Source organism: Gopherus flavomarginatus, chromosome 12 (assembly GCF_025201925.1).
Source record: "Gopherus flavomarginatus isolate rGopFla2 chromosome 12, rGopFla2.mat.asm, whole genome shotgun sequence".
Lineage (NCBI taxonomy): Eukaryota > Metazoa > Chordata > Testudines > Testudinidae > Gopherus > Gopherus flavomarginatus.
The window spans coordinates 38377215-38390630 of NC_066628.1; the positions used below are offsets into that span (position 1 = coordinate 38377215).

Consider the following 13416-nt stretch of genomic DNA (forward strand, 5'->3'; position numbering starts at 1 on the left):
GGGCAGCCTGTGTATTTGTCACGGAGTCACCGGGCGATGCTCTGGAACTGCACCCCACCAAGCCAGTCAGGACTTTGGGGAGCCTCCTCTCCCTTGGAGCAGACTTGTTCAGGGCAAGAAGCTCACACGGCTTCACCTCCTGGGTCTCTCCTTGGAGCATTCAGCATCCTCTGCCCCTCCGTGCGCTTCCCACAGCGAGTCCACCCCAGCGGGGTCCTGGGGAAGCCACCGGGTCCTGCACCCCCACTTTGCAGTCAGACGTGACTCTTAGCCAGCCAGTAACACAGAGGTTTATTCGATGACAGGAACAGGGTCTAAAACAGAGCTTGTAGATACAGCGAACCGGACCCCTCGGCTGGGTCCATTCTGGGGGTCAGTGAGCCAGACCCTCAGGTCTGCACTTCACTCGACCCCAGCCAGCTCCAGACTAACAACCCCTCCCAGCCCCTCCTCTCTCCTCAGCTCCTTTCCCGGGCCAGGAGGTCACCTGATCCCTTTGTCTCCAACACCTTCAGCTGGCACCTTTGCAGGGGAGGGGCCCAGGCCATCCGTTGCTAGGAGACAGAGGGTCAGGCATTTAGGTGCACTGGCCCTTGGCTCTGCCAGATACTTAAGAACTGCCATGGGGACACTGAGGCACCAATACAGTATTCAGAGAAAACATTAAGAACTTTCCCAGTTCGTCTCAATTGACTTCAGGCCTTTTCTGTCCAGATGACCTAAGGTTGTGCTCTCAGAGGATAGACCTGGCTGTTAGTCCTGTAATACTAGGTTTTTGCTGCAATGTGACCCCACTGATAATCACCTGCTGTTCTTTGTCTCCCAGGAGCAACACAGCTCATTTGCAATGTGTTGAAGGCAAGTCTGGCACTCTGTTGTTTGGTGCACTCTACCATGCTGTGTTACTGTTCAGGACCAAGAATGCCTTGATTGTTTTGAACTGTGTGCTTGTTCTGAAGAGTTAAGGCTGCTGAAGTTTATAGCAGCGCCAGTGGGGATGCTGAGACTTGTGAAACAGGACTGCCCAAACATCCTTTTACGAAGGCCCCATGTGCACACACAGGCCAGCTTTGTGAGCCGAGCTGCAATGTGCCTAAATGTTTATATCAGGGTTTCAGATTTAAGATGCTCATGACGGGTGAGTGAAGCAGCCTTCTGATCCTCCTCACCTCCCAACTTTAGAAACCAGATAGCAGGGCATCTGGTGAACTCAATCACGGTTTGGGCCACGGTTTTAATCCCCACTGAGAATCTCTCTGTCTCTGGAAGGAACCCCGAAAGTTCATCAAGTCCAGCCTCCTGCCTTCACTAGGAGGACCAAGTACTGATTTTTGCCCCAGATCCCTAAGTGGCCCCCTCTAGGATTGAACTCACAACTCTGGGTTTAGCAGGCCAACGGTCAAAACCAAAGTCTCTGTAAAGATCAAGTAGTGCTCTGTCAAGGGGATGAGCATACATATATTGAGCAATACTTGGAGGGGAGGCCCCTAAGAAAAAGCCAGGCGCTGCAGGAAGTGGTGTTAATGACTCGGTAAAGTGAACTCTTTCTCCAGTGTCCCAGGATGGTACTAGTGAGTGCTATGGTGCTGGTGCCATCTGCTTTGAGGCGATGTAAAATTGACCTCTTGCAATTATGAAGGAACCAGGAAATGGTGTGTTAATGTAACCCATTGGGCAGTCATCATGTTAGCATTAGTGCTTTGATCAAAATTACAGCTGCTATTCCACCTCCCTAAGTTTCCCTTGTAGTTTCGGTTGAATATGTTATTTTTCATTTCCTGTCTTAAACTGATCTGCACTTGTTGTGCATTGTAAAACAGCAACTATGTGCCACCCCAGAGATGGCTGCATTTCAGTGCTAGATGAAGTGTTTATATAGTTTGGAAAAGGTTTGGAATCCTTCCGCATGGCAGGTGCTATAGAAATGTAAGATATTATGTGTGTTACACAATTAGGGCTAGAGATATTCAAGAGTTCAGGGCCAGAATTTCAAGTGCTCAGCTCCCTTTTATGCATGTAAATAAGGCTCAGATTTCTGCACCCAGAAGCTCCCACTGAAACACTTGTGGGCAAATTTTCAAAACAGCGCAGCACCCATGTGCGACTAATAAGCTGAGCTCTATTGCAGAGCTGGCCCTAAACTCACGAGCATTTACAGTGATCTCCTATGGGACTCAGCATGCTGGATTCTTTGGAAAAATCCCTTGAAAGGGGTCTGATGGGGACTTACTGGGCGGCTCATTTGGTAAAATGAAAAGGGTTTCCGTACTAGCACAGTCAGTCACCTGTGTCTAAGGACCTTCTTTCCTAGGTTGGAGAGAGCCTGGAGGATTCATTTCATGGATGGCAGGAGCAAGACAAGGGCAGTGATAATAGGAAGGTTCTTGGCGTCAGTGTGTTACAAAACAAAACCACAATGAAATGAACCTGCTCTACCAGTTTTGGCTCTGTTCGCCTGCTCCTCTTGCTTTCTGGCCTTTGGGTTTTAATGACACATCACCGTACAGAGCTCTTAAGTGCCTCTGAGGTTAGGGCTGCTAGTTCAAAAGGTGCTCCCTCCTCATATCCGGCTAGAAGAATGTGAATCTGAGTGCTTCCCTCTGTCTCAGTGTGAAGAAGGCAGACCCTAATTGAGGATCCTTGCATGCACTTAGAAGCTTGTTGCAAAGGCGGACAAATTAACAATGAATTGTAGCAGATGTTGGGAAAATGTTTAAATTAAACTCACGTTAATCTTTTTCCCCCCTGCACTGCAACACAATGGAACCACTCACTGCACGTAACAAGCATGGTTAGGCAAGAGCTGTTGTTTGTCTTTGAGTTTTTATTACGTCAATTGCAGGAGGCACCAGGCACCCTCTATCCCTAACCTAAGGGTCAGGAATGTTTAGCCAAGCTGGCGTTCTGACTGACTGAGCACTCCTTCGTGTGTTTTGATGCTGGAAATTCCCCTTGGCTTCTGATGATCCAGTAATATTGTACACTTGCATACCATCTCCTGTTCAAGGAGCTCCCATTGCTTTACAGCCTCACAACACTCACTTGTCCAGCAAGGGGCAGAAAAACATATATTATCTTAATTTGACAGATGGGGAAACTGAAGCCCATTGGTTAAGTGTGTTGCTTCAAGTCACACAGTAAGTTGGTCGCAAAGCCAGGCGTAGAATCTTAGAAATGTAGGCATGGAAGGGGCCTCAAGAGGTCATCTAGTGCATCCCCCCACACTGAGGCAGGATTAAATATACCTAGAGCAGGACATAGACCCCAGGAGTCCTGACTTCCAGACCTCTAATCCTGGTACTGAGTTCTTATGTCCATTGGCTGCAGCCACTCACATGCCTCTTATGGCTGGCTTTTGGGCACTTTTAAATGAGATGTTCCCATTTCTTTTTCATAGTGTGGATCATGTCTTCATAGGGATGGTGTCTCATGATATCACTGTTCCAGTCTCGAGTCCCATGGACCATCTCCAATCTCAGTTGTCATCACATAACATCTTTGTGGCTACAACGGCAGCCGCTTACGTGAAAGAATAACATTAGCAAAGTGGTCAGTGTAATTTCAGCTTCTCTAATGTGACTTAGAAGCTGGGAGCGAGAACAAGAGTGACTACCATGGACAGCCACCTCTCTATGGACCACAGCAAGTGTTCCGCAGTGGTCCATGGAGCAGTTTGAAAACTGTTGCTTTGCACCAAATAGAAACATGCTTCCCCAGATGGAGGTTCAGCAATGAGGATTCTGTGTCATATTAAAACCTAGGTTCTGATCGTGCAATTGGATCCACATGGTCAGATCTGGGCACCTTCATGGAGCCCCATAGACTTTGGTGTGTTTCCACAGGAGTCCACGGGTCCATGTGGTTCCAGTTGTGGGATCCAGGGCCTTTGTGTGCATCGGTCATGATCGTCACAGTTTTATCAAAGACTAACCCTGAGTGGGTAGCAGGTCTGGGTGGGAGCCATACACGGAGCCTCAAAACAACAGTGATGGTGCCGCGTCAGGCAACAGGTACAACTGACTTATTTTTGGTTCATTTATTTGAATGTTTCTGTGGAGAGGTGGATTTTTTTTAAAGAATATTTTTAACCAAGTAAACCTTGACCAACCTCTTTCACACTGCACAGTATAAATACACAAGTAGGTGAATATCGCATCTGTATTTAAACCTTGTAAGCATTGTTGAATTGGATGGTCGCTCCCAGGCCATGGATTAGTTAAGGATGCCTTCACTTGTGGCGAGGCTTTTCTGCAGTGAGTGGCAGGGCTTCTGAGTGGTGAGTGATGTTTGGGTTTGAGGTGGATGAAATGTTGAGCCCTTTCTGAGCTCTTCAGAGCTCTGTGCGCACTTACTTCTGATGCTCAGAAGAGTCCTGTGTAACAGTGGCACCTTCTTGCTCTACATATAGTGTCTGCTCCCTGGAGCCCCAACCCTTCCACAGCTTGGTGAGTTCCTACGCAGGCAAGTCCTTGCACTGATTGCAGTGGGAAGGGCTGCATATCTGGGCCCTGTGGCTCTCCGGTTCACTAGTGAAAAACATGGCAGTTGTTTCACTGCTGACAGTTATCCTCGTTAGCCCTGTAGATCCAGTACAGCTACAAGAGAGAGAAGTGGAGTCTAATCTGCTTTGTTCATCATCACTTAACCTGACCTGCAAATTTTAGCATCTCTATTAGTGGTGGTGATGCAAGCGGCAGAGCGAACACGGCTTGAAGAATCATTGTTCTGACTTATAAACTGAGGACACTTGGTCTGTAAGTGTTTGCGAGGGAATAAGATTGGAACCCAACACTATCAGTTGCACAGAGTCACTTTTCTGAGTATAGATAGACATTACGGGGAAACCTGACAAACTGCTCTTGTTTCCAAGGATGAGAACTCCTGTTCTAACCTCTGTAAAAGGACTTGGAGAAAAATATGTGCTCCCATCTTCTGAAAGGGAGACAGCAGTGCTGAGAAGAGAGGAATGTCCCCTCCTCATAGAGCCTGCAAACTGGATAAGGAGAATTGTGTTTCCAGATGTGGAGCAGACATGTTCCTTTGGGGCAGCGAGCTATCAGACTGCGATAACTTGATTGTTTTGTACAGTACTTTTGCCCACTTTACTGTTGCCTTATCCTCCCCTTCTCAGCCCCAGTGTCTCATCCACTTGTTGCACCTTGGCATGACATAGATTGTAAGCTCTCTGGGGTGGGGGCTCTCATTTTCCCCTGTGTCTCTAGCCCAAAGAGCCCTGATCCCTCCCCTGAGGCATTACTGCAATACAGACAATAGCAGGTGAGTACTCAGAGCTTCCTCCATATGTCCAGGAACTGGCAAAGTGCAAAGAGCAGCTCAGCTCTCATGCTTTGAAAGTCATTGAACCTGGCATGTGCATCGTAGGTTGCAGACGTGCCATTCTGTACGTGGACTCATGCTCGTGTACTGTCTCTTTTGGTTCTCGTTAGGACTGGCCCCTTAAAAGACTCAGAGAGTCCTACATTAGTACAAATGATACAAATGTGCCATGTAAAGAGCCTGCCTGTGCCCATTGGGCCTCTCCAACATAAACACAGGTATAATGTATATACCATTTAGTAGTTCTGGATCCAACTACAGCTGTGTGTTATAACAGTTGAGGCTTTGGTACCAAGAGATGCCAATATACAGTATAGTACTGATGGATTGATACCAGTGCATATTCTCTCCTTCCAGCTCCTGAGCACTGACCAGGTCTGGCTTGGCCCCATCGCTGAGCAAGTCAGAATGGCTTGTGTTTGGCCCCCGTAGAATGAGCTCGTCCTCTGTTTCCTTGCTATCCATACCTGTAACTCTGGATTTGTCTCTTCACAGCCTGTGGAGGCAACGGATGATGCCTTCTGGGACCAGTTCTGGGCAGACACTGCAACTTCGGTGCAGGATGTCTTTGCCCTTGTGCCAGCTGCAGAAATCCGAGCAGTGAGGGAAGAATCTCCTTCTAACTTGGCCACTCTGTGTTATAAGGTAAGGTGCCTTCTCCTTCTCACCTGGAATTAGTGGGAGTCATTCCTATGCAGAGTCCCAATGCTGACGTGGATCATAGGTGTTGAGCTGATCTGCACAGGGGTTAGTTTCACAAATAGGCGCCTCTCGCTTACATTACCATCGTGCCTAGGAATCACGAACAAGAATCCCATTGTACTGGGCACTCTACAAACACAGGACAACAAGACAGTCCATGGTGCTGCTTTCTGTGATTAGCAGCTCCTCATATGTTTGCCAAGTCCAGACTTGGCATTTATGAGTATCAACCATATGAAAAAGTAAATGGTTGTAGCAGAAATGCTTGTTGGTTTTGGAGCAGATACAAAAGTGATCCAAGTCCTTGCAAATTCCATTCCTTACCCTACTCGCTGTGATCCTTTTCAGGGCTGCTTGCCCCTTTATCCTCCTGAGGTTTAACTGCAGCTCCCCTCTCTGCCCTGCAGGGCATGGGCGGTTTGTTCACATTTCCTCTTCTGGTTTACCACAAACCACAGCTGGTATTTGATCAGTTCAGTCATCACCCATCACCTCCCCAACTCTTGGTTTAAACATAGGCTGCCATATACTTAAGCATCCTGGCATGCAAGCATTGTGTATCCTTGGTGGATCCAATGCTCTTGCTTTCTCATCAGAACATCTGATTGCTGCTCAACAGCAATCTCAGCTTCTGGAACATAGGAAGTCCCCAAGGGTTTGAGTTAACTACGGTGTTGGTCATCCTAAAAATGCCAAAGATGAATAAATATGGGAAAGAATTTTAAGTCTCTGTGTCCACAAAGAGTCTTAAGCCTATTTCCCCATTTCACTGCCCTGTCTCCTTTGGCATTAGCACTAGAGGTGGAACGTTTTTTCATTAAAAAACACTGATTTGTCGAAACAGAAACAATTCGTGAGAAAGCGTCAATTTCAGTGAATCTCCCGATTCAAAACATTTTTGGAAGAAGTAGTTCTGAAATTGTCAAGGTGTCCCATTTTTGACACTGTCAAAACAAAGTTTAGTTTTGCATAGACTCTAAAGCCAGAAGGGACAACTGGGATCCTGTAGTTTGACCTTCTGCATAACACAGACCATAGAGGCCTTCCCTGAATCAATTCCTGTTTGAATTAGAGCAGATCTTTTACAAAACATCCAATCTGGATTTGAAAATTGTCTGCTTTGATTCCAAATGACTATTTGTTCTGAAATTTCAGTTAATTTACACTAAAAGTTCAAAAACAATAAGAAGATCTAAATTGATGTGAAACATTTTGAATGACCCAGAGTGAATGTTTATTTTCCTTCTTTCCCTCCTGCCAAGATTTTGACTTTTCCCATCCCAAAACAGGGGTGACAAATTTTGAAATATCAAATTCTTGCTGGATGGGAAAACCGTTTCCCATGCAGCTCTATTAGCACTTCCCATGATGCTTTTCTGTTGGCCTTGCCCTCTTGGCGTGTGCAACACAAGGGACATCTATTCATATTTCTTTCAGTGCCAGAGCTTGTCAGTTGTCAAGCCAATAGGACATGGCTTGCTGCTGGTGCTTGGGGAACAGTCTGGTCAGCAAGACTTAGCCTGCTTAGCAAGGCCTTGGCACTAATAATGCTTCCAGCTCTTGCAGCACTATGGTTTGCACCATGCAAACAACCACCATCTTCAGAAATAATTGAATGCAGATCTAGCAGAGCAGCACTTGGCAACCGTTTCCCACCATGGCTGCTGTTAGCATGGTTTCCTTTTCCAGTGTAGATGGACTATAGACTTCTGAGAGAACCGTGCTGTGCTTTTGACGCCACACTTCATTCCTCACAAAGCAACTCTATGGTCTGTTCTACCCAATAGAGGCTAATGAGTTGAGAGACCTGGTTCCAGCATGGTTGTCCCTCCGGATGGTAAAGGATGGTTAGCTCTTGTGATGCAAGTGGGAGCTAAGTGCATTATTTTAACCATGTTTCTGATCTACGCAACAACGTGGATGTGGGTAGGGCTGTATCACAATTTGGGACTATGGTTTAGTGCTGCAAGGTAGTCTTACACGTGGTGTTAATGGATTTTGCAACGCTGTTGTTTCTTTGGTTTAGATGAGGTTATGGCACAATTATAATGTCCTTTGCAACTGAGTTTGGTGCAGACTAGGGTTGTGTACAACATACTGAACAGTAACTGTTCCTGGCAAGATATTCAAATGCAGTCCCAAGGCGGAGCACAGTCAGGCCCCAGGTAGCACAAATATGTCCACTGAGGCAGTGATGCAAACTGACAAAGTCAGTGAACCAGAGACACGGCTGGGAACCTCAACAGAGAGGCACAGCCTGAGAATTAAAACCTACAAGTCAAATCCTTAGTAAATGTCCCCATCATTCATCTGAGAGGGGAGGGGAAGGACCAGGACAGGAGACCCAGGGAGGAGAGAAAAAGGGCTTCACCCTCTGTCATGCAAATAAAGTGGTTTGCCTTTGACCTCAGTAAGCTGCAGTGGCTGTTTGGCAAGACTAGCGTCCCCATCCCGAAAACACCAGCAGTGCAGTGCGACTGACCTCAATGCTCCCATCGTCGGCCTCAGCAGAGAAGCCAAGCAGTGGATGGCCCTGGGGATTGAACCCCCCTCTTAGCCTAGAGGTGGGCTCCCTGGGTCAGTGCAAAAGTACACAGAGAGGGTGGTAGGAGCTTGGGCTGCTTGTCTTGTAGATACCGGAGGACTTTCAGTCTCCAGGGCTTTCAATCCAGCACCATCTACCAGTGCTAAATTCACTTCTTCTGGGAGAGGGCAGAGGAGGCAGGAGGCTCTGTCTGGAAGATCTGCAATTTCCAATTGGCGTATTCTAAGAAAGTGATTTCTTAGCATACAAGCTTTTTGCAGCTAGCACAATGTAGCTCTGGGCTATGGCTGGGGTTCCCAGGTGCTATGCCAATACACATAATAAGTGATAACAACAGGCATTCTCTTGGCTTCCACATCCTGCACAAGGTAAGATGCCTGCTGCGATCACAGGAGCGTTTAGAATAATCGTACATTTCTGCTGCTTGTTTCTAACTGCAACCTAGAGAGCGATTTTCCCCAGAGGAACCATAGCAAGCCCTTGGGAAGTGGAACCAAATGCTGTTTGTAATTTTGTGGCAGTGGGGCCTGTGTGTCCGCAAACCTTATGACTCCAGATTAATGCCTTTGTTTCGTTGCCATCAGGCCGTAGAGAAGCTGGTTCAGGGAGCGGAGAGCGGCTGCCACTCGGAGAAGGAGAAGCAAATCATCCTGAACTGCAGCCGGCTCCTCACCCGCATCCTGCCCTATATCTTCGAGGATCCTGACTGGAGAGGCTTCTTCTGGTCCACTGTCCCTGGGGCCGGCCGTGGAGGGGTTTGTATCTACTGGATTAGAATGTTCCTCTTTGGGAGGGAGGGAGAAGCTGCAGGAGGCAGAGACCATGTAGGCCCAACATTAATTAGCTGGGAACAACCTTGTTTCAGTGGGTTCAAACTTTGTGGGAAGGCTTGTAATGGAGTAAGGGATAGGATGTAGCCTTGAAACTTAAATGTGCTGATAGCAAAACCCCGCTTCTCCCCTTCCCCCAGCAAGTGGCAGTTTTGCGGTAGCTGCTTCCATACTGAGCATGCTGGACAGGGCCAGCTCCAGGCACCAGCCGAGCAAGCAGCTGCTTGGGGCGGCCAAGGCTGAGGGGTGGCACATCTGAGTCTTCGGTGGCGGGTCCCTCACTCCCTCTCGGAGTGAAGGAGCAGCCCTCGAATTGCTGCCGAGGACTGAAGCGGCGGCGGTAGAGCTGCAGGTTGCTATCGTGGCTTTTTTTTGCTGCTTGGGGTGGCAGAAACCCTGGAGCCAGCCCTGATGCTGGGATGGACTGAAATTAACAAGACAGCAGCAGCTCTATTGCCTTCCTCCCCTTCTCAGCTCTGTTTGTTTAGTGCAGGCTAATGGGTTTATTGGAGCATTTCAATCACTTGGGTGTAGCTGTGAGTAAGGGCTTGTTCATGCAAGAAAGTTGCTCTGATGTAACCTAAGTTGTCAATTTAAACTGAGATAGCTACACACGTGCAAAAGGCTGTGTGGATATTCTTATTTCACCTGAAGAGAGGCTTCTTTGCTTTAGCTTAAACTGTTTGGAAACAGGTTCATTTAAAATGGACATACACTACTCTTAAATCAAAATAAGAGTGTCCCAGGCAGCCTTTTGCAGCGGCTTAACTGTATTGCTTTAAAAGCAGATTCCAGCTTTACCAGCGCAACTTAATTGTGTAGGGAAGCCATAAGAGTCATGGTCAGTGGCCCATTCATGAACTGAACTTTACAGTTTTAAGCTGGGAGTATGGTCTAGTGCAGGGGTCGGCAACCTCTGGCACATGGCTCACCAGGGTAAGCACCCTGGCAGGCCGGGCCAGTTTGTTTACCTGCTGTGTCGGCAGGTTCGACCGACCGCGGCTCCTACTGGCTGTGGTTCGCCACACCAGGCCAATGGGGGTGGCGGGAAGCGGTGCAGGCGAGGGATGTACTGGCCGCGGCTTTCTGCCACCCCCATTGGCCTGGGACAGCAAACTGCGGCCAGTGGGAGCAGTGGTTGGCCGAACCTGCCGATGCAGCAGGTAAACAAACTGGCCCGGTCCGCCAGGGTGCTTACCCTGGTGAGCCGCGTGCCAGAGGTTGCCGACCCCTGATCTGGTGGTTGGAACCAAGGACTGAGAATTGGATCCTAGCTTCTATTTCTGGCTCTATTGCTGACTTGTTGTGGAACTTTAGGCAAGTCATTGAAACTCTTGGTGTGCCTCTCTTTGTCCCTATCTGTAAAATAGGAATAATAATGTTTCCCTTCATCACAGGGAGAGTCGAGGTGGAATGTTTTTGAAGCACTTCGGGATCCTTGGCTGAAGTGCAAAGTATCATTATTGCTGTGAAAATTGACATGTCAGGAGAGGAGCAGTTACTGTGCCTTGCCCACTTACTGGTACGGCAGCTGGTTCTTAATGTACCAGCAGCGCTGTCCTTGTGGACTCTGCATCTGCAGACTGGGCCTTTTGTGTTCAGCTGCTCCCACCATAAGCTGAGTGTTCTGCAGCGCTTTTCATAGCAGTTTAACAGAGATTTGCAAAGCGGGGCGGGGGGGCGCAGTATTGGTGCAGCCGGAACCTTGGGCTGTCTCAGCCTGTCCCGTCTAATCTTTTTTGCCTATGGCCACTTCAGTGGGAAGTTCTGGGCAGCAGGAGGAAGCAGGTTTGATGCTCCTTTTCTCTGCTGTGGGTTTGGGCAGGTGTCTGGGGATCCAGTCTCCCGATGGGGGCCTGAGTCTGCATGTGCTCGGTGATTAGACTTGCTTTGGGAAGGATAACACAATGTGGTGCATGTGGAGATACAGCCAGGCCATTGTTAGGAACTGAATTTGCACCTTACTCAGAAGCTGCCTGGGCCATCAGTGATTGACCCTAGGCATTCTGGCTTCTTGGGAGTGTGGGGGGTGCGTATGGCAAAGACTGACTGTGCAGTTGGCCGTCTCCTGGCCCATTTGTCGTTGTCTTGTGCCTCATGCATACTGCGTTTGGGCCGCTCCAATGAGTCAAAGCCCCACAATGGTGAATGAACTAACACTGTAGTTTTAGTAGTTCAAACTGATGTAATCTTTATGAATAAGGCTGAATAAGGCTGGCCAGAGCGTGAGGCAGCAGATCCTTATTCAAAGCTGGGACACTGAGGAAGCCAGCAGTTCGTTCCAGTAGTCATACCTCATCTCCACCTCACCCACCAATTTGGGAGAAGCCCCAATGCATGTTAAAGGGCGGCTCCACCCTCTCAACTGGAGCGTGAGTGGGGAGGAGTTACTGGGATGCTTGGCTCACTACCAGAGAGGACAGAAGTGAACATGTCCCCCACCTTTTCACTGAGGTGAAGGTCATCAACGTGTGATGGAGAAAGCCCCTTTACCTGGGCCCCGAGTACTGTCCTCCTGGCCAGGCATGCCACCTGGAGGGGCTGTGGTCTCTGTGTGGCTGAGACAGAACAGGTGGCAGATATCAGTTTTGAGAGGAGGGAATGGATGCTGGACCCCAGTTTGTTGGGGTTGTGATTGGAAGTAGGGAAGATCCCAGGGGGTTGTGGATGACAGATATAAATTCGAGGAGTTAGGGGAAGGGGAGGAGATGGTGAAGGAGGCAGACCACAGTTTAGTGGAGGTGATAAGAGACTTCTGGAGATCTCTTTGGGAACCAGGGACCTTCTCCAGCTTCCAGGGTGGGTGGGACCTACTGGTTTGTTCTATTTTGTCTGAATCACAGCTGCCTGCAGGGCAGATACTCCCAGTGGGAAGGTGATTTGTCTGGAAGCCCAGGCTGAGGTGGTGCAGATTGTCCTTTTTATTTCCATTCTGACCTCAAGGCTCCTCTGTTTCATCTCTGATTTCAAAGCTGGAATAGAAGCGTCTCTGCTGATTGCTGGCTCCCCACCCCCGGCCTTGTTCCTGCGTCTAGGATCCTGTTATTGGCCTCTCCAATGTCGCATTAAAAGACGTCAATGCAGTGTAGGCTATTATCTCCCTTCAGCTTGCCTGCTGTTATTTAAGGGCTTTGTGTATCTGCGCACTGACGGTGGCCTGGCTGTCACCGATAAGCTGCCTTTTTGCCTCGCCCCCTCCTGGCAGAAGCCTGGATTTAGCAGTACTGGGGAAGACATGACATCCAGGATGCTCTTTGAATGGCAGGGCTGGTGGCTTACTGGAGATGTTCCCCTGGCAACGGCTGCAGAGGAGTAACCACGTGTGATGCTAGCAGCTGTCTCTGGGTAGGCTGGGGTTTGCTTTGAATGCCAGAGAGAGAAAAATCCACTCTGCAGGCAGCTTCTCGCTCTGCTATGGCTGACTGAGACACCCTCCTAGCTGAGTGTTAGAGCCCTGTCTCCATAGCAGCCCCTCAGTTCTGGACAGGCCACTCTACTCTGAAAGGCTTTTGTTGCCTGCTAGGTGAATCCAATCCCTGCTCCCCATTGTACATGATCTGATCACCTGCCTGGTCATGATGGGGTGACTCTTTGCTCCCTTGACAGCTGTGGTCCCTATTCTAGGTAAATGGTTTCCTTTCCTCTGTATTAACTGGAGGATCCCAAGCAGACGAATAGCTCTCTGATGACTTCTTGTAACCCCCAACAAAGCCCAAAGAGGCAACTCCATGTCCGCCCTCATCTTTAGACCTTGAGTCCTTTTCCTTCCCACAGCTGTTTGATTGCCCCATCCTCACTGAAACTGCTCCCTCTCTGACTACATCTACCACCTGCCTGCTCTCAGGGGTGGCTTCTCACTACTCCCTATGGGTGGGTTGCCTAGCTCTCCCTGTTTCCTTTCCCCCGCCCCATCTCTCTTTCTTGCCTGCTCTTGGGGAAAGTGCTCCTTCCCCTGCTGCCATGTTCTATTAATATTACTGTGCACTGACTCTCAAGCTTGGG

At 48.7% G+C, this 13416-nt stretch overlaps 1 protein-coding gene across 3 annotated transcripts in view; it reads left to right on the top strand.

Annotated features, from left to right (window-relative positions):
- Positions 1 to 13416, top strand: part of HID1 (HID1 domain containing) — a 45116-nt gene that overhangs the window by 6591 nt on the left and 25109 nt on the right. For 2 of the 3 annotated variants that reach the window (XM_050919102.1, XM_050919103.1), the window contains exons 2-3: positions 5833 to 5982; positions 9169 to 9339. In XM_050919102.1, coding sequence (XP_050775059.1) covers positions 5833 to 5982; positions 9169 to 9339 — 321 coding nt within the window. Of the gene's footprint in view, positions 1 to 5832; positions 5983 to 9168; positions 9340 to 12652; positions 12760 to 13416 lie in introns of those variants that run through there. The other variant, XM_050919104.1, reaches the window with a different exon arrangement.